The sequence below is a fragment of the Pieris rapae genome, chromosome 9 (genome assembly GCF_905147795.1).
Source record: "Pieris rapae chromosome 9, ilPieRapa1.1, whole genome shotgun sequence".
NCBI lineage: Eukaryota > Metazoa > Arthropoda > Insecta > Lepidoptera > Pieridae > Pieris > Pieris rapae.
Window position 1 is genome coordinate 1,034,357 of NC_059517.1, and position 21,723 is coordinate 1,056,079.

The 21,723-nt window shown below is 32.9% G+C and overlaps 3 protein-coding genes across 3 annotated transcripts in view; 2 read left to right on the forward strand and 1 right to left on the reverse strand.

Annotated features, from left to right (window-relative positions):
• The first annotated feature begins 3,051 nt into the window (after nucleotides 1-3,051).
• On the forward strand, nucleotides 3,052-4,648 carry LOC110992602 (nucleolar protein 16). The gene is made up of 3 exons (XM_022258485.2): nucleotides 3,052-3,258; nucleotides 3,347-3,604; nucleotides 3,694-4,648. The coding sequence occupies exons 1-3, from the start codon at nucleotides 3,161-3,163 to the stop codon at nucleotides 3,947-3,949; spliced, it is 612 nt and encodes a 203-aa protein (XP_022114177.1). The 5' UTR covers nucleotides 3,052-3,160; the 3' UTR covers nucleotides 3,950-4,648.
• LOC110992601 (protein DPCD) lies at nucleotides 4,612-5,915 on the reverse strand. The gene is made up of 3 exons (XM_022258484.2): nucleotides 5,148-5,915; nucleotides 4,827-5,063; nucleotides 4,612-4,753 (listed from the first exon to the last, which is right to left on the reverse strand). The coding sequence occupies exons 1-3, from the start codon at nucleotides 5,523-5,525 to the stop codon at nucleotides 4,649-4,651; spliced, it is 720 nt and encodes a 239-aa protein (XP_022114176.2). The 5' UTR covers nucleotides 5,526-5,915; the 3' UTR covers nucleotides 4,612-4,648.
• Nucleotides 5,916-6,014: 99 nt separating this feature from the next.
• The window catches only part of LOC110992590 (RNA/RNP complex-1-interacting phosphatase homolog), a 43,168-nt gene continuing 27,459 nt past the window's right edge, over nucleotides 6,015-21,723 (forward strand). The window contains exons 1-2 of the mRNA XM_022258470.2: nucleotides 6,015-6,238; nucleotides 6,318-6,393. Of these exons, the coding sequence (XP_022114162.2) occupies nucleotides 6,216-6,238; nucleotides 6,318-6,393 (99 nt within the window). The 5' untranslated portion in view covers nucleotides 6,015-6,215. The remainder of the gene's footprint in view (nucleotides 6,239-6,317; nucleotides 6,394-21,723) is intronic.

A 21,723-nucleotide genomic window follows, 5' to 3' on the forward strand; every position in this document is an offset into this window, starting at 1 on the left:
CAAAGGATCTCATCATTTCTATAATACAGTACCTTTCACAATCTGACATAATTAAAATACCGTCCAACGATGCCCCTTCTACAAAAAGTTTTTTAACTAATGGACAGTCAAGACCATCCACAAAACCAGTCTCTGGTGATTCAATGGAATTGCCGGAGCATTAATAGTAAAAAAAGTGACCTAATTTTTTTATGAAATAATTACAAACCATTTGCCGTCTCTCTTCAAGAGACTTGGCTTCGTCCCCGATTCAATTCTAGAATTCAAGGACATGTCTGTCTTAGAGAAGACAGAACAGATGGGTATGGTGGAGTTGCACTAATTCTTAGAGGAGGTGTGCCCTTTGTTCACATACCCATCCCTAATCACAGTGATAAATTTTCTATTATTGCTGCTAGTGTAAATAATATTTGTATTGTAAATATGTATATATATACCTCACCCTTCCACTTCTACTTTGACGCTTGGTAAAGATATTACTTCGACCCTTATACGTATGAGGCTGGGCCATGCATGCATACCCTTGCATTTGGCAAGGCTTAAACCTTTTGCCTGACGACACATTTGAGTGTGGCAATGACGTTGGGGGTTTTAACCATATATTTTTTGCCTGTAATAGACATGACCGTTCCGCTTTTATATCCTCGCTTTTATACGTAAATATTTCTTTTCCTACTTCTATTTCTGTCCTTTTATCTAATGTAAATATTGATGTATATAAAATTTTAGCTAGTTTCATTTTTCATAACAATATAAAATTATAACCTATGTTTTATGTATATACGTACTTATAATAAAATTTATCTGATCCTTTTCCAAATTCCGTACTAATTTCCTATCCAATAAACCTAATAATGCACTTCCTAACTTTTGTACATGGCTGACGCACAAACCGTGCAGGCCAAGAAAGGGGAAAAAAAAAAAAAAAAAAATTCGATTCCTGATTTGACAATTTCAGTGTTGCAACGTTATGAAATTAATAAATAGTAACGTTGCGAAATTATTCGATACGTAAATCGAATATTTCCGGATCGATTCCTCTGGTTTACAGTAGTATATTTAAACAACTACTACGTTAATAGAAACTAAGTAAATCAGGAATTTAAATATTTCTGAACGAATAATTTAGTTATGACTATTAATTTTTTTAAGTTCATTACTTTTTCAGTAACAGTGAAAGTTTTTCGTGGACGTTCTTTTCTTGGGAACAAGAAAATATCCACGTATTTTTGTGATGTACTTGGCTGAGGATCCATTTTGATGAAAAACAGCAATATTAACTTTTTATAAAAAAAGCAGATATTTCTAATTAATAAATAATTATTATGAATAAATATGTATTTATTTAAATAAAAATCAATAATTTCGTCGTTAATTGGTAAACCAAGATTATGATTGAATGACATAAACATACATCGCGATTGTTTGTAAATTTTTGTGTATATCACTACACTTTTATATGTGGTATCATTATTTTACAAAATGACAGTAGCTAATGTCAAATTCGGAATTGAATTAAAAGTCGTGGTATAGAGTCCAAAAAGCCAGGTGTGCTCAGCAAGGCGAGACGGTACTTCACTCTGGGCCACCGCTTGCAACTGTATAAAGCGCAAATGCGGCCCCACATGGAGTACTGTTCTCTCATCTGGGCGGGGGCTCCATAGTACCAGCTCCTTCCACTTGACCGTATTCAACGAAAAGCGGTTCGAATCGTCGACGACCAATCTCTCTCCGAGCGGCTTGATCCTTTGGCGTTGCGTAGAGATGTGGGGTCACTCGTCACTCTGCATCTTCTACCGCATTTACCATGGAGGGTGTTCAGAGGAGTTGTTCGGATTAATACCTGCAGCTGAGATTCATCATCGGACGTCGAGGCAGAATACGGAATTCCACCCGTATCACCTCGACATCCGCCGTTTAACAACTGAGCGTTTTTCAAACCAGTTTTTGCCGCGCACCACCACATTGTGGAACCAGCTGCCCACTGAAGTATTTCCGAACCAATTGGTCTTAGAGACCTTCAAGAAAAGAGCGTACCAATTATTAAAAGGCCAGAAACTCACTCGCGAGCCCCCTGGCATTGAGAGGTATCACTTAACATCAGGTGAGCCTCCTGCCCGTTTGCCTCCTGTTCTATATAAAAAATACATGAATAAATTATTTTTCATTGATTGATTTGATAATAAAGATTATTAAAATAGTCGAGTTGTCTAATAACATTATTCTCATGGAAATTCATAGCAGTGATAGCCATTCTAACTAACTTTTATGTTAATAAACTGAACAAGATTATAAGGCGTTTGGATAAAAAAATATTTACTAATATATACAGTTTGGCAGTATTATAAATGTGAAAAGTGCCGTTCTAATAGTGTAAAGTGAGCCAAAAACCATCGCATTGTATTCGCATGTTACAGCATTCGATCGCTTCCTTTGCATAGTTGTTATTAGTAGCGGCACGAAACTCTAGCGCTGACCGTTATTGCGCAGTAGTAAAAAATAAGGTACCTGAGGGTAGCTAGCGGAATGAAGAGCGTCGATTGGCTCTCCAGTCGCATTCCGGCCCCCCCACCACAGTACACATGCGCAGCAATCCCCTCCACGTATCGGCCAGCGCTAGACTTACATTACTAAAATAATACAGTACTTAAATAGTATGATTTCATCAAGTGCGACTAAGTAATTATTTAAAAGCTAAAAATAAAAATACATTATTTTAATACAAAACATTTAATAATTTGTGGAAAATTCTTATTTGAACACAGTATAATTCGTATTATCATTTAATTAAAACTTTAAAAGATTGAAATACAAATTTATTAACATATTTGTTCAACGAAACTTTTGGAATCGTGTTTAAGCCCCCTATTTTTAAGGTATTCTTGTTTTAGTGAAGATTTTCGTAAAGTTATAGTTTTAATAATATATTATTGAAAATTATACTTTAAACTTGGACACTTGAGAAATACCTATACTTCTATAGTTTTCTTCGTCCTACCTCTGGCTATGACTCAAGTCTAGTGTCAAAATCTGATTTCAATTTTCAAAGATATAATCTGTATTTCCCAGTGATTCAATAACATTATCAATTAATCAGTGAAAACTCAAAAATATATAAAATAATATTTAAGTGCTTTTGGAAAAAAGTCAATCTTATAAAATGAAAATAAAAAAGCAACATAGAAAGAAAAAATATCTTCATAAGTTAAATCGAAAACGAATGCATCTCAGGCAAAAAAGTACAGGCACAGTGAATTGGTAAGTTGTAACACGTGGTTATTATGTACGTGTTTTATTTGTTGTAATTATTGTATAAAATATTAATTCTGTGAGTCTCACATTATAGTAAAGCTTTGAAAGAAGCATGGAATAACAATAGATCGACTTTTCGGAATTTGCGTGACATGGGACTTGTAAATGATCCAAACAAAGCTATAAAAATACCCAGTTACAAAGAAGAACAATTAAAAATAGCAAAAAAAATTGTGGATCCTGATAAGTCAGAATCTGAAGAGCCCAAAGTACTAAAATCAAAACCCCGTAAGAAGGCTGTTGTTGAAAAGCTGGAACAAGAAGCACATGCTCCTAGGGAAAGAAGATTTAAGTATGTTTGTTAGCGGTCATAAGTATGTAGTAACTTATTCTCTTTCAAAAGAAAAAGAAGTAACCTTTTTTATTTGTTGTTTATTTCAGATTACCAAAAGGACAAGTAGAATTTATTACTTATTTACTTGATAAATATGGTCATGATTACAAAGCAATGGCCAAAGACAAAAAAAATTATTACCAAGAAACATGGAAACAGCTAAGGGCAAAAATTAAAACATTCATGGGTATACCACAACAGTATGGTGAATATTTAAAAGCAAGAGGTTTATTAGATAAAGAAGAAAATGAAGATGAATTAAAAGAACAGGCAAAAGCTTTAATAATGGATGATAGTGATTAATTTTAACTTATGAAAGTAAAATAGGAACCAGATGCGAATATGTTTGCCTATATAGTCAACATGATAGTAAAAGTATCTTAAAAATACATTTTGTGAAAAATTTTAAGCCATAATTAATCATAATTCAGTGTATACTCTTTATAATGATGTTCAAGGGACCGAATGATTACAATGATTTATAATTTTATTATAAAATTGCTTGATCTAATTTGCCAATTTTAGCTTCCTCAATTTTTCTTGAGGACACCCTGCAGTTCCTCTTGTAATATCGCTTTGTTTTTCCAAATGGTAGAAACAGTAGATGGACTGAGGCCTAAACATCACACAAAACACTATCTATATATATTTAGACATGAACAACATTTAAGTATGATGTTGATGTCTAAATATGAAAATATTTGTTTTTAATAGATGTTTTGTGTTAAACCAAACAACTTTTAACCTTAATGATTTGTGATAAAACCAACAATTTTAAATTGTTCATTATAACAAATGGCAATATGAAGAGGTTAAACTGAATATATTGACTCTAGTAATTCAATTATAACAATATGATGTTCTGTTAGTTGGCAGTTTACTCATGTATTTTTTTTAACTGCTACATTGTATTGTAATGTATTTATACACAACAGTACATAGAAATTGTAAAGAAACAACTCTCGTAAATATTAAAATTATAATTCATACAATTTAATACTATTATTGTGTTTTGCATTCATTTGGTATATCTTTTACTGGTTTTACTTTATCCAATTCTTGATACCAATCCTTTTCCATATCTAATAGTTGTTGAGGTTTCTTATACTAAAAACAAAAATAAAACACGGTGACAAGAATTTGTTAACTTAAAATATACCTATGCATAAATACTACTCACCATTATAATTAAGGTGTTGTACTTATGTGATGATTGAATGTTACCCTGTTCAATACTCAAACCCAATCTTGTTAATTCAGGGATTTGAAGTTTTTTATAGTATTTCTTATTTGTTGTACTTAAAATGATACATTTTTCTTCATTGTTGGCTTTTATACAGTAGGTTTCAATAGGATATGGTAGATTTCTTATCCTCCATTCTAAGTTGACTCTAGTATTACGTCTCATCACTATAGGCTGCAAACAAATTACACTAATTAAATTAATTAACACTAGTTAACATGTTTTTTATTATTAAAATGATAATATATAAAAACTTACCTGATCTTTAGATTCTATTATTTCAGTAGAGTCAATGGACTGTATTCCATCTGGTATAGGGTCACCAATTTCCACATCCCATTTCCCTTCACTACCTAGCTTTCCCTTTACCTTCCAAGATCTCCTCAGCAGGACATGCGTGTCTACGTTGTATTCCTCCACCATTTCTCTATCATCTTCAAATTTATAGTGAATTTTCCGAATTTTGTCTTCTTTCAAGGATGTTTTGTCAGCATCCAATAAAGATTTGTACCAAATCGTATTCCTGTACATTTTTTCCGAGTCCTTGTACTTTTTTATAACTTGTTTTTCGAAATTCGTTTTAACTGAATTGAAATCCGATTCAAATGCTTCGATCAAACGAGCTTTTCTTTTCATTGCGTTGCTATAGAAACGAAATTTTTGTTTTTACTTAAGAATAAGCTTGAAAATTAAGGCCTTATTTGAAAAATTATAGCATAGGGCCTATGTCAACTCTATTTATTATAAACAATAATTTAAAGAAAAGTAAATCACGACATGATAGCATATAAACATTAGTTATTATTTTTTACTGAAACTGAAAGGTGGATTTTTCCTTGTTTTTATTTATTTTTTAGGTTACTAATGAACGATGAGGGACTGAAGCTGTCATGTGTCAGCACCCTGACTGCGCTTACGTAAAGCTTTTCTAAATTATAAATATTAATTTCAAATTCATAGTTATTCAGAGATAGATCTCATAAATCTGCTTCCGTTTTAAAATCGTGAATTACACGAAAAAAAAAGAAAAGCGATGACGATAGTCTGATATTGTAGTCTGGACTCTGGAGCCTTGATAGTTGATGGCAATACGAAGTGACAGGTGTTATATTCATGATTGACAATCACGAAGTTGTGAAGATTTTACCCAAATGCACAATCCGTGCGGACTGCGGGCCGTAAATAAAAAAAAGTTGTGAATTAAGATTGTTTTGGTTTTAGGTTATCTTATGTTATTTTTATAATTTTTTTGTACGTCTGCTTTTCTTAAATTCTCAATAACTTTTCTTCTCCCGGATTCTTAAGAATATTTTATTTGTATTATTAATGGCTCCTAAAATCCCAGATAGGTAAAGTTTTTATGATATCAAATCGTAACTTTCGTAGCAATGTATGAATTAGTATTATCTTACAATATTTTGATTGCAGGTGGATACCTTACAAAGCTTTTGGTAAAGTTATAGAAGGCACAAGAATTATTTGCTTCAAAGTACCTTTGAGACGGGTAAGTATATTTATACCAGTTAAATGTTCTATTGCTGTCGTGTGCAAATAACATTATTAATGAATAAATTACTAGAAGTCACATATATATAATTCATAAAATGTTTGGTTTCACCCGGTATTTGTTGCTTAAATAAAGTGCCTTATTTGTTTTATGATGGACACATTTCTGATTCAATCAAAATTAATAAGGAAAATTTGATTAGCCCACTGATTTCTCAGTAACATAATCATTCAAAATCATACAATACAGCAAATTAAACTTTAGTACATAACATATTTTAAGATAACAACAAAATTATGTGGTGCTGAGTTACAACACACAATATGTAATTCAATATAACTAAAATCAAACCCTAAGGCATTTCCTTGGTAATTTTTATTATTTGACAACTAAACAGCAACAAGCAAAGAAAACATAAAACAACAAACTCTAATCTATTGTGCTAAAACAAAAGCCAAATAACAGACTGAGCAAAGAAAAAAAAACTTACTGAAATCAAACAGCTAATTTACACACAACTGAAAAGAAAAATTATTAATTTCATATACATATTTATATTGTACCAGCATGATGAATAGATCTTGAGGTAAAACTTTTATTTTTATTTTTATTGGACCACAAAATTAGGACAAACACATGTCAACATCAACTTACATACGAAAATATATAAAAGCAGTGCCATCCCTAGAACAAACTTAATGTAACAAATTACTAATATAGTATAAATTTATTTCAATGAACAAATTAACTCTTTAGTGTAGTATCCGCCATCTATTGTAATACGTGGGTTAAAACTCAATGTCCTGTTACTTCCTATGCCGGCGACTTTTTGACATTGTAGTTTTAATAATTTCCCATAGATGGCGTGAAAATACTTTTTCGTAATTTTTCGTATGACCGTCATAAATTAATTACTATTTACTTTGTTATTTAATTAAATAAATTATTTAATAGTTTTAATAAAAGTATTCAATATATACATAAAGAAGAACTTCCTATAGAGATGTTTGCACAATTAGCCCACAGACTAGAAACAAAGTTACTCTGTGCTCCTATTAGAGAGGTCGTGAAAACATTGAAAACCTATCAGCTAATACATCGCGCTTATACTTGAATTAGTAGAATTTGCACCTGCGCCACAAAAGGTACCGACAATGAAATGCATTATTGGTAGTACGTCGCACAATACGTATTTATCTAACTGTAAAGACGTCGCACTCCACCACACAGTTATACGACAAACACAGCGACGATCCGTGTTAATTTGTTCTGCATAGCATTTGCATCGCTATCATGTCAATTATTTGATTTTCTTGCACTGAATAAACTGGAGTACTTGTAAAAACATCCGCTTGAAGTGGTTGTTACGTAGCATACAATACTTTTGTCTATGGCCGCGGTGATGTCACTTAAGTCTTTATGAACGACTTCATAGATCTGTGGGATAATGCGTCTATGATATTCAATAATGATACACACGGTCTTATAAGACTTGGAAGTGAGAATGTAATTTATAAAAGTATGGTCACACAATTAAAGTATATACACAAACGTGTAACTGTCCCTTCGAGAGATTGCGATGATGCTTACTACGTTTTGCGCAATGTTAAAGAATCAATACTATTCAAACTGCTTCGGGTAAAACACAAAAAAAATTGAAATTATGACACTATCAATTCAGAAATTTAAACTATACACTACTCTATACATGGTGGTACAAAGATTTTTGCAGAGTTATTATGTATCTACATTATATATTAGTACTTGAAAAAATATTTTAAATTATAAAAAACAGACGATTAATTATTAACAGCTTTGATTCCTGTTGGTATTTAATGACTAGACTAGAATTCAGGTCGCATTGCGGCTTCACCCTCGTCCTGAGAAATACTAGACATTGCAAGGATGCCATTGCATAATGAAGATCACAAATACCTTATTTACTATTATCGGTCGAGCATTTAAAATTGTATTTCATTCCGTTGAATCAATCCTGCAGGCACAGAAGGCTGGCCTATAAAGAGAAAATATTCACGTGTTTGTTACATGTTTCATACGCTATCATCTCGGTACATCATTTAATGTATAAACTTTTGATAAAACCATGCGGTATAAAAGAGGAATTTACGAACAAATAGTTTCTCATAGTATTAGTATAAACTTTGAATGATTGTACAAGATGAAGTTTTATGTTCCTAAGTTTGAAACCCGGCAAGCAGCAACGGCAATTTCAAAATCTTCGACGCTGTAACAGGCACAAAAGGCTTATCACCCGCTGGTTCTCACAAGTATTGCGAACAAATTCGACTTATGGTCGTATGAAAAGAGCGAGCCATCGGTAGTGTGAGTGTCTATTAGTGGATGGGCTATTACTTAACTTCAGATGATTATCCGGCTCGTCTGGCTCTGTTTTATAAAGAAATCTAAATTATTAACAAAACAGATGCAAAATTAACAGGCCAATGTAGGGTTACAACGCCACTGTTATTCCTTTGATCCCTTACGCTGTGATCGTAAGACTGAGTTGTGACCCTAATCCCATAATACAAATCACGTCTATTTGCCTGCCGACGTGTCATAATATTTGTGGCATCACAAAGGAGGAATCCGGGTTGAGGCTAATCTTATATTTGATAAAGCATCTGCGTCATACTGTGCTCTATGCCTTATTAAAAAAATTCCTTTATTCGGCTGTGGCGCTTTCAAACGGTAACCGATCATAAATTTCGATTGTTTAGTTTGAATTATAAAGGGATATTACGGCAATTGGTAGGTGTAATTTGATAACTTAAGTTATTTATTAAATGTATAAGTTTAGTTGACGTCTGGCATTTTGTACTTATTTTTTTAATAGCGCTGATGTTGGCTAAAGTTTATTGTAGCGTGCTCTCAAATTAAAAATATGGCTATTCGATATCGTAAGGTTTATATTTATGAAGTGTAAAGTTGCAAAGGCGTAATGAACAAATGTTCTTTACGAGTGTTTTGACTTTCATCTACTTAAGCGATCTCCCAGGCGCACGAGAGCAGACGATGTCAATCAGCTAAATTCTTTGGTAATAACAATATTTTCTTTCGCAATGTATTTTGACGATATCATCTGTCTAGCGACTCTCACAATTGCTACAATGACATTGATCGCTTGTTTTCATTATGCGCGCACACGAATGTCTTATAAAGTTATAAACCTTGAACGTTGCTTATTGTCCTCTCTTTTTTTATTTGTTTTGACCTGTTTAAAAGCTAACTTGGTGACATATGAAGCTGCTCTTTATCTTTTATTTATAGGTGTCGACAATTGGACGCCTGGGTTGATGTTTGATTGTTTTACTTAGGGCATTTTGATTGTTAATAATCGTTATGGATCAGTTTTGTTAATTTTGTATTGATTTTAAATGTTTTGTTATAAGAAACATAATCCTGTCCTAACAGGTGATCCTAAATCCCTAAACTCACTTTTGTAATTGTTCTTACAACAATGTTGTATTTCTAATTCTTCTGTATTGCATCACAATTCATGAATTTGTGAAATTAGATTTTTAGCTTTTAGTCTGTTTTATTAATGTTTTTGTATTATTTTAGATTAACGTTCTATTAAAATGAATAATATTTTTTATTTATTTGGTATAATTGTTACGAATGAATAAATAAAAGTCGAAATAAATTAATCGATAAGAATGCTAACGAACACAAAATACAAACAGATATTAATTAGAAAAAATGAAATTTCTTAATAAAAACAAAGTAACTCACTTTATAGTTAGTTTTTCTGTTTTTATTTGTTTGTCAGTTCACTCAACAGACAATAAAAGAAGTCTGTTAACCTATGTTTTTTGTTGTTAGTAATACAGCGAATCATAATATGTGCCCTTTCAAAAAGAAGTGTTAGCTGTAGTATATAGATCGATACAGTTCGAATAGGCACATGTTCAAACAAGTGTCGACATAGAAATCCGATTTTGAATGGGTGTTGCATTTCTTCAGCTATCAAATCGAATAAAAAAGTCGTAAAACCTATTGACACGCTTGGGAACATTGGATTGTCGGTAGTGTGGTTCGATATCGTCCTCACTTTATTGGGCCAACACAGGCCCAACGCATTGCACTTATCTCTTATCGATTTGTAATGATATAATGTTACACGCTCGTAAAAATTCAAACTAAAAACTATTCGGACATGTCGGACGCTTTCAGTTTCAGTTCGATCTTCCACACTCTTGAATATTCATTAGGCTGTAAAGAAGCCCTCAATAACCACAGATAAAGATCAAAGCGACTCAAAGACGATAGCCTTGCTATGAAGGTTTGGTTGAATTACTGGTCTGAAATGGTGACCTATTTAGAAGATACGGCTGTTTGAGGCTTATTTAAGCACTAAGAGTAGGATTCATAAACAAGATTTAGCGCTTTCATACTCTTTCAAACAGTCAACGTCAAAATGTTTTGACGAACGATTTTATAATTGTCTTCCGTTCCACGGCGTTGATTTGAGAACTGGCAGTAAATGTAAAATTAGAAGAATTTCAGAATTTCTTTGTGACGATTTAATATACTTAGAAATTTTCTTTTAATTTAATTAAAAAAACTTAACTGTAGTTAATGGTATAATGGTTGTATAATATTATTTTTTCATAACTTGAAAACATACATAAACTAAATAAATAAATACATAAACAATAGTTATTGTCGTTTCTGAATCTCATCTTAAATATAGATTACGTCATTACGTACCTACACAATACACTCATTGTAACGAACATGCCTTGATAATATCTATTTTCTATCATGTCTGATTATATCGCCTCCCAATAGTGTATGATAATTGGTAATTAGTAGCCACGTGCTAAAATCTAACTCCTATCATAATGGCACAGTATTGTTTAATTGCTATGTCAAAACCTGTGGGTGTCATATTGATGTTTGTCTGTTTTGGTTTTTAAGAGTTTTAAGTGGCTTTTAGGTCGATTTTGTTTTTATGATCCATGCATTTTAGGTGTGATAATTGTTTGAGCAAACAATGAACCATCAGAGACATACCCTGCGATTGCGTCAAACACCACGTTGGTGGTGCTGTCATCAGTCATATTCGTTTGTTGTTAATAACCATATATTTTTACGTAATAGCATTGTTGATGTCACCATTAATTTCATTTCGGTCTTCAAGTCAGCTTCGTCTTAGTTCAATCAATTTGAAACACTTTTCCTATTAAATGTTTAAAAAGGTTAACAATAATCGCTTGGAGAGAATTAAATTATGATTATAAGGATGCGATTAGTGAGAGATATGGGCACGGCGCCCGAAATGTAAATGAAAGATCATCCATTATTTTGAGAATGTCTTCGGAATTGATAGCATCGTTAATTCCATTGTTATTTTTCAGTTTGATTCCAATTCCATAAGCAACAATTAAATATCGTCTAGTTAACATTAAGTCTTTAAGCAATTGCTATGGGTTACCGTTTCTACTTTCCCTCCTATTATCATAGTCATGAATTGTTGCATGGCCCCTAAATCAATATTATTGAGAATGTTTGATTCTGTCGTCATCCAATTATACTTATTAAAATTTATTGAGCATAACCAATGAGTAACCGAGTAAGATCCACGCATGTAAACCATTATTATTGACATAGTTAGTAGTTGATTTATTTCTGTCTACAATTTCATGTTTACTTATGATTGCTTGCGATGTATTTTTTTTTGTTATTATAATAGCAAAGTATCAAGGCTACACGATGGTTTAGCGGTAGTAATGGCAATGATTAAGTAAATTATAGGATAGCGCGTTGCATCGTTCAATTATTGCAGCTATTAACCCAATTTATTTAATTTTTTTATCGTCCATACAAGAGACCACCAAGATATTAAGAATGTACTCAGTGGTTTTTTTGAGATGCACCAGCTGTGGGTGGTTTATGCTTCTATTCATCAGTGACGGTAGTCGGTCGCACGCGTTTCCAATTATTGTGATTATTATAGCTGTTTGTCGTACAGCTGCAATATAAACTATTGTTACGATTGCTTCTGTAGGACCACCAAGCGGGTAATGTGCTATTTCTCGCCATGCTAACATTTTAGATACGCACTGAACTTCACCTTTCACTTTTCAGCTGCCACAATTTAAACAGAAATATTGAATAAGCCGAGATGAGTTGTATTTAGTAGCGCAAGAGCAAGGAAGTATTCAAATTGACATTGGTTAAGTTTAGTATTGATATAAAAATACTGTTATATTCCAAGTTAAATCGTGATCTTTTTTTACCTCACCTCAACAGGAGTCGGTGAAATAAAATGTAAACAGTTGAGAACTGGATCCTAAGCCCATATCAATAACGTAGATCGATATAGATAACGGTGTCGATATGTTATTTTGGCTTAGATAAAATCTAACTTCTAACTTTGTTGGGTTCTAATGATTTACTGAATGGGTGTAAATATTCGTTATGTTCAATGAGTTTGGAGGAAACGAAATATTGGATTATTTATGTATTTTGTAATTCATAGGTTCATAATAATAATAATAAAGCCACATTAATTTTGTACAGTTAAAAATTAGATGTAAAATTACAAATGGTGTGTTCTTTTGGGTAAAGGCCTTTTTTCTTTTCTTTTCTTTATTCTGAACTTTCTATTTGGATCCGTCCCTAGCTTCTTCCATCCATTTCTCCGCAGATACCTTTAATATGTCAGCAGCTGAATATCATATACGATCCGAACCATCTTGATGCCCGTTGTTCCACAACCGAGTGATCCTTAAGAGAAATTCTGCCGCGCACCACTATCTGGTACCAGGTGCCTACTTAGTCTTCAAGACGATCGTACCAACTCTTAAAAGGCCGGCAACGCACTTGCGAGCCCTCTGGCATTAAGTACCTGTGGGCGGTGGTATCACTTATAATCTGTAGAGCCTTCTGTGTTTGCCCCCTTTTTTATAAAAAAAATCTATCAATACAAAGCCCGGCCTAGTCAATTGTTTGTGTCTAAAGACGCTCAAGACCACACAGACGGTAGTCAATCTGTGCTGTTCACCCCGCCCCACCTGTAATCAGCCATCATTACCTTCTAATGACGTGTTAACGTTGTTTTATGGGAATGCCAAACATGACGTTCATATTTCGGTCATTTATATTTGTTTGTCGTCTTCGTATTGTTTGCTTTCGTCTTCTAAAACAGAGGGCGGCGTTCCGGCTATCCACTGCACCGGTAAGCGTGTGTGCTTTGACCTTTTGTTTTTTCAAAGCGGGACATCTACCTATAAAATGTACCACTTCCTAATGGTTGATTTTTCTGGTATGGAGTCCGAATGATTAACAAGCCAAGGCTTGGCTTCAATAGATTTTTTTGCGCCAAAAAGCAATGTTTTATTAATTCACAGGACATTCATTTTTATTCGTTTCTCAGTCTTTATTCAAAATATATCTCATATATAATAGTACCACAACTGTCAAATTTATACACGTGTTTTTGGAAGGTTACCTAAATATCTATTAATAATAATATATTTAATACTAATAGCGCCATATGTGTAATAATTTTTAAATTACGAAATATATACATAAATGTACAAAAAAGCCTTAAATAGGTAAATAATTTTAGATTTTTCAGTACATCAAATAACCTAATAGCTATTTAAGGCTTATATGTAGTACGATTATTAATAATATGGGCATTTATAAAACTTTAATATTGCTGGAAATAGTAGTTACACAATTTGTATTATTATTATTATTATTGTAACCTTTATATATTTGGTTTTTATTTTAAATTATGAAATGAAATAAATCTGGGCTTCAGGTATCTGTATCAGATGATCAGCCTCCTGTGCCTGACATACGCCGTCGACTTTTTGGGTCTAAAGCATGCCGGTTTCCTCACCATATTCTCCTTCACCTTTTGAGAGACTGTTCAATGCGCGAATAGAAAGTCTATTGATGCACAGCCGGGGATCGAACCTACGACCTCAGGGATGAGAGTCGCACTCCTTAGCCACTAGGCCAACACTGCTCATGATACCAACTTTTATACGAGAAATCGTGTTTCTGAAAATTACCAAATATGTTTGCGGTAATAATTTTATAAAAATATCTGGTTAAGAACACCCACGTTTGTCTACCTTCCGGTCCCAGTTAATACGTCCCTGTTTATTCTCCGTTTTCTCACAATTTGTCAAGGCACCATGTTACTGGAAAATGGACTTTAAGTTCTGGTACACACGACGAAGCGGTGTGATTGTAATGGCAGCTTTCAAGCTTTGCCTAATTCACACAAGGTATTTAGCTGAACTTTGTGAACAACGAAGATGTAATGATGACCCATGGTAATGCATCTTGTATTTAAAAACGTTCGTCACAATGTGCATGCTAATTAAATTATCAATGGACTTCCTCATTATTTGGAACCGGTTTTGTATTTCGAAATTTCTCCTCAAAATTTCAGATTCCAGACATATCGATTATATTCAGCAATACATATTGAGCTGTCTCCATCCTTAAATAGTCGAGTCACGATTTATAAGTCGTTGAAAACTGTGTAAAGGTCGCTGCTTATAATAGGGAATAAACACGCAGGTCGGTTTTAAGGCGCCTTTGGAACCCGCTGAGATTATATCGTCCAATATTGTCCGTCTTTGCACCTCATATTGAACGAAATAAGGCTTCTGTAATGACTAGGGGTCTTGCAAATTGGTTTGAACTGGAAGTATCCTGGGATGGAAATTTGCCGGATGAATTCACACCAGTGATCTGTCCCCTTCGTATTATAAATCAAATGCAGGTACTCCGTCGGACGCAGTGGAATAAGCATTATGTTGGGGCGTCTTTCTCATTACTTACAGTTAACTATTATACTGCATTGAATTGCAAAGTTTCTTTTGCAAAATGTATTACCGATACGGAACAATTTTAATCGTTAGACGGTGTTTTTGATCCAATTGAATCCAATTAAAGATTAGCTTTAATACGACCTAATTTTCGTATTAGTTATTTGAGTGAATCTTCCATATCGTTGTTGAAAAAAAAATTACCGCCACATTTTTCCGTTACACGCCATCTTTTTTTTATTGTTACCCTACTTCGGTTGATTCGAAGAGATTCGAAGCCATTAATAACAAAATTAATAATTCTATTTAAATTAATGAAATTCTGTAATAATGTTAAGGTAAAATTAATAATTGTATTATTTGTATTTATGTTCTATGATAATAAAAGCTTTTGTTAAACTTTCTGTAAAGTTGCATATTATCGTAGATTATTTTTCGAAAAATAAAGTCATAAAGAAGATTCACTTCTTACGTACTTACACTAGTATACTCACACATTCTTTTTATTCCGTTAACTCTTGTATGAAGATTTTCGGAATTATTGGATTAGGCTGTTAATCTTATATTTTATCGAGTTTGTAATACGTAACGGTACATATTACACATAAATATATTTTGTTAATACGAATTAAATAAGGCTGTATAACTTGAACAAGAGTAACATGGCGTCCACAATGGAGTTGCCAGTCAGCCCTGCCTCAACGACCAAACCCTCCTCACGTGTGACGGCTATACATTTGTTTGTCCGCAGCTGCGGTGCCGACAACATATTTATTGTGCTCATTAACCTTCAAGAACGCTATTTAATTGTCGGCCGTTTTTTATTCACTTCACCTCTGACCCGTCCACGACTTATTGCTCCCCGGTCGCTCTTCCAAAGTGAACTGGTGGGTTATTTATTATTCCACTCGGTATTGTGGCGCTTGAGCTCATCCGTATGATTTATTCTGTTATAAGGATGTGACACGAACCAAAGAGGCTTTAGTCTTGTACGCGTCCGACAAGGAACATGTGAGTTGTCCATCGGGACAATAGTGTGAGATTTCACACGATGGCAAATAGATGCATACGGTTGAACGCAGGCTTAAAAGATTAATAGTACAAAATGTTTTTAAGATTCTTTAATGTGTATGTCTTGTAGCAATGTATCATAAATCTTTCTATACAACAGAAATAACTTGAGGATTTTAAAAACAACAATAAGTGGTCATTATTTATCTAGTCCAATGTGTATTTGAAGAGATCGCGATAAACGCGATTGACTCTTCGTTTGTTTACGTTTAGTACTTATCGGTGTAGAGATGTTGCTACCATTGTTCTCGTGTTTTATTCACTTTGCCATTGACGTCTTCATGCGCGCTATCATCCGAAAATTGGTGTATCATGTTCGTATCGTCTGTATGGGACCGTTTATTGATTGTATCATGGTTTGTTCGCTGTTCACTTTGAATAAAATTCGAATTATAATTAATCACGCTTGTGTCGCGTGGGAGAGCGCCGCGTACCGAGCGACGATCTATCATATTTTGTGATAACCACTAGAACGCATCTCGGATTTGGAACTCACATGACATCGTTCAGTGCAATAGTCAAAATGCCATTTTGTAGAGAGCGTTGCCCTTTTTGACGTGGGATGATAATTTATTATGTACGTTTGTAAAAGATTCGTGTTATCCTTTTCTACTGTGTGTATTATATTAATTGCGACGTTTATTAAGACTTTGTCGCTGATGACATCGAAATCGGATCGTAAATCTTTTAGCTGCGTAATAACATCGCTTAACTTATTCAACAGCGCATATAGATAGACGAGTTCTAAGCGAGGGACACCCTGGGGCTATGGCGGAGACTGTCAATTGAATTTGTCTGCAAGCGCGCCGTGCATTAATAGCGTACTAAACTATGTTGAATACTATTATTGATATTTTCATAAAACGCAACTATTGTTGGACTACGTTCTTGTCTGGTTTAGTGCGTTGTCGTTGTGGCATTAGAGATTTTATGCTGCGTTTGTAAGATATAAAATTTTATTAGTTTTGTATGACTTGATTTTGGTGCCACTACAATAATATTAAATAAAAGGCACGACGGCGTTTTATTAAGTGCTTTTTCGTCTTTTGTTTGTTCCAGTCTCTTTGCTGCGTTCCCACGTTCTGGCCTTTTAATCATGTCAGTTGTGTGTTCGCATTTCATATTGCATCATAATGTGCTTATTAAGAGTCGTTTGCTTTTAAATGCGTACCATTTAGCGTATGATGTGTGGCTCGCGTGTCATTTCTCTCGTCACAAACGTTCCTTTCGCACGACATTTGGAATATATTCGATTGATATTTCATACTGTAGTTTGTCCTGTCATGAGAAATAACAACAGTAACATTTATTGCTGTTGTTATAACTATTGGCCCGGTAATTATGTCAACATGAGTTACCTAATCGAGGGACATAAGTCGCGGTGTAAGGTGATAAATGTCCACACATTACCGATTGTGATGTATACCTCTCATTAGCTCCTAAATAAGATATACCATTGATTAAGAGGCAACACATACTTATTTTATTACATTCCACTTTTAATAAACAAGCGATTAATTATGTTTGATTATAAACGGTATTCGTAAGCTTATGTTTTGGTAATTACGGGCCATTGGAGTGTTATTAATCTTTCCATTACTTTGTTTTTGAAACGGTTGTACTGTTTGAGAGGAGGAAATTTGTTTTGTGTTTTCGAGTAAATTTTATATGTTAAATAATTTGTTTTTGGTTTTTGATCTAATAACGAAAGATGTTTATTGATTTTCGTTACAGAAACATGATGTTTCTATAGTCGCATAAGTAACCATGCTGTTACAGAGTTTTATTTATTTTCTTATTTACTATGTATAAAGTAACTCAATAATCGTACAATAGAAAACTTATTAATCAAAAAATTAAACTAAGAACATAAACAGGAAATATAAAACCTATACCTTATTACTAATTATAAATAATGCAATTATAGAGAACTCTGACAGTGCAATTAAATATACAAGCAATAGTTGTGTATCTGTAAGTAAGTGCTGAACTTTAAAAGCCACACGAGAACGTTTAAGGAAATCTAAAGTTTTTTTATATAACGGGGCAATCAGTCAGGAGACTCACCTGATGTTAAGTGATACCGTCCATAGACAATCACATTGCCAGAGAGCTCGCAAATGCGTTGCCTTTTAAGAATTAGTAAAAAAGTATCTATATATATTGGGGAGTTGAAATAGTACTCAAGAATAGAGTGTCTTTCCCTTAATATAGACTGTAAGTTGTATCATTGGACATCTTATCCTACAAATAGTTTAAGTTAAATTAACTTAGTTTTAAATTACTTATTAGTATAAAGTTAGGCTAGATCATTATGTTTAATTGTGTCTTTGTGCAGTGACAATACACATATATAACAGTATATAGACCTCGTCATTTGTACATTATCATAAAAGAAAGGTGTTATGTAAAGATAGTGGACGCTCATAAAACCCTTTAACTGCCAATTTTCTTTACAATAACTCATAAATGTCAAAGATAGAGAGTTGAAAAATTAAGTTAAGCTTTATTTACAACTCAAAGTTCTTATAAATAAACCATTTTATTCTGAATTAAGAAAAAATGTTTTCGCCGATATTTTAAGACGTGAGAAATGGGTCCGCTGTAAAAGGCAGGTTCAAGGATATCCAAGGTAGTGAACGCGTTGCTGACCCTTAATATTAAACGCAAGTATATATGAAAGTATAATTAAGGATAAAAATGACATTACGAAAATTCTTACAATCAAAAATTGTTTATTTTATTGCATCAAAAACTAAATTAAACCTGGTTATGACCGCGTTGGCGCTAACGGTATATGTAATAAATTAGCAAAAATACATAATGATTGAATATTAATGTTTACAGTTTGAAATAATGGTATTTAATAATGTTGTTATGGGTTTCTTAATAGCGCTTTTTCGACAGAAAAATTGATAGTTCAATTTTGTGTGGCGCGTCGTTAGTGTCATTCGTTAGCTCCAGGGCATGCAAATTAAGATATTTCATTTGAATACCTTTGATTTATGTGTATGCGTACACTATATGAAAGCTCTTCAGCCTCTCATTTTCTCACACCCTGAATATTCAAATATATTATTATGGTTAACTCCGAAACCCAATAGCCTATCTCAATCCATTTTGACCATCTGAGTATTAATCTTCATCTAAATATTGATCAAAGTGTGCCCATAACAAATATTAAGTATCAAAAAGCTTTTGAATTTAAAGATAGACATTAGACATGTATATTTTAATATTATTTTTACGGTTTTATTTTTTTTATTTGGTCTGCATTTATTATCAAATGTGAGTGTAAAGAGCAAAGAGATTGCATTCTATCCGTCGCCAAAAATGGTACGGTTTGGTTATTGGGATGCAGATAGGAGATCGATCGACTGTCATAGTCTGACAATCTACAATCTCAGATTGTTTTCTATCTGAGATTGTTGATTAATTGTTGAGTACGGGCGTTAGACGCGTTGGCAAACCAAAGGTCTTATGTCTTAAATTGAAATCTGCTTTCGGTACATAAGCTTGGTGGATACCTTTACTGTAAGATCAGAAGCGAGACTTCACGATGTGTAAGACTCTTGTATGTCAAATGCGATTTTGACCAACCCGAATCATTCTTACGGCTTATTCTCAGGGCTAAGTGAACTTTAAATGTTCGGATTAGAACTGTTTTGGTTTTTACGTAATTTTAACCATTTTTTAGTTACGGTATCAGCACAAAGACATCATTAAAACACGACTGGCCTAACTTAGACAAGTAAGTAATTTAAAACTAACTTAATTTACTAAATAGAATATTTAACATAGGCAAGTGTTTAATAACACTACGTACAGGCTTTATAAACATGTAGACACTCTGTTATCGTTGACTATTTTATTCCACTTACAACTGTTTAGTACAGTATTTACTAATTCGAATGGTTTTACAACTATGAATAATTAAATTTTTCACAATATGAAAACAACTGGAATTTAATATAATTTAGATACGCGTTAATCCTATTTTACGATCGAGGCAAGGTTGTGCGGACAATCAAAATAAATTGTTCCTTTTATATTTTATTATCCGTATAATTTATAGACTACACAAAAATTTTATCAAATTCAAGTCGTAAAACTTTTATGTATTCGTTTAACCGCCTCGCCTATTCACTCTTCTCAGCTAATTTTCGATTCCGCATTGATTGAATACAGTCGTCACATTATTAATTAATTTAACGAATATATTATGAAGTCATGCATTTATAATGAAGTTATTCTTATTTTATAGCTCAATTCGTGTAGCATACATAGTGAATATATATGCTATATTGAGTAACGGACTCTCTTAAGATTGAAAAAGCTAGGCTCTCGAGCCGGCTATTTTTAGTCTCGCTATAAATTCTTGAATACTATTTAAAATCAAATTTTATTGTTTAGTACCTTGACTATATATCTATGATAATATATCTGTGATATAAGATTATATCAGATTTTAGTTCAATAAGTCTAAGTATCTCTAAGGTCTAAATATCTCCATGGTAAGAGTCAGCAACGACAATAAATATATATAATACCACTATAGATATAAATATAAATAATAAAGAATAAACATTTGCTTCTATAGGTTTTGTTTTTATATCAAATAGGCTAGTGTTAACGCTAAGTAATAAAAAGAAAAACAATTGTTTCTCTTACTCTTATTCTTACTCTCTTATTTTCATTTACTCCAATATTACTTAAAACAGAAAAAATATAAAAATTGTAGAAATACAAAATAGGGTTATTCGGGTTCCGTGGTGGTTTCTGTGGACGACTGCTTGACACTTATGACATCACATCCTGTATAAAGTGTATAAATGCGTTTATGGTCAAAAATGATGCTAAGGAACTGTCTCTGAACTCCATTTGCATAACCTAGAAAATATTACTTACACATATATCTTCTCGCAAGCTTTACATGGGTCAAAATGCAGCGTTGCTGCTAAGATTTTGCCTCGGTTCTGATAATTCAATTTACAGGCCAGTTGATTGGTTAATTTATCGTTGATAATTCAATGTTTTATCTGTTAACAATCTTAATTTCTTTATTATATCTGTGCTGTGAATAATATTTCGATGAAAGTTGTAATTGCCTGTTCGTAGCACATCTACGACTAATCGAATACGCTGTAATGACCGTGTTGTAATGTATTACAATAAAATATTAGATTTCCGGTCATCTCGTGACTTTTAACATGTATACTAAATATTTACAGTTAAACGAAAGCTGTGTTTGTGTTTAGGGGAAATTGTTGTAATTTTTCAAAATGATTCGTAATAGGTGGCTGAACAAGTTTAATGAGAACTGAGGTTAATTTCATTAAAGGTTTTGACATAACTCATAACATATGATCATTTGTATGATATGTATAGTGTTTAAAAAAATTACGTTTCTTTACTTGTTTTGTTTCGTATAATTTAT

What these genes read in the sequence shown, in the direction of transcription:
- LOC110992602 (XM_022258485.2), top strand. Translation starts at nt 3,161, where the DNA reads ATGAAAATAAAAAAGCAACATAGAAAGAAAAAATATCTTCATAAGTTA. An exon ending in AGTACAGGCACAGTGAATTG is followed by an intron (nt 3,259 to 3,346) that starts GTAAGTTGTAAC and finishes CTCACATTATAG; the next exon opens with TAAAGCTTTGAAAGAAGCAT. An exon ending in CCTAGGGAAAGAAGATTTAA is followed by an intron (nt 3,605 to 3,693) that starts GTATGTTTGTTA and finishes TGTTTATTTCAG; the next exon opens with ATTACCAAAAGGACAAGTAG.
- LOC110992601 (XM_022258484.2), bottom strand. Translation starts at nt 5,525, where the DNA reads ATGAAAAGAAAAGCTCGTTTGATCGAAGCATTTGAATCGGATTTCAAT. An exon ending in TAATAGAATCTAAAGATCAG is followed by an intron (nt 5,064 to 5,147) that starts GTAAGTTTTTAT and finishes ATTTGTTTGCAG; the next exon opens with CCTATAGTGATGAGACGTAA. An exon ending in ACAACACCTTAATTATAATG is followed by an intron (nt 4,754 to 4,826) that starts GTGAGTAGTATT and finishes TTTTGTTTTTAG; the next exon opens with TATAAGAAACCTCAACAACT.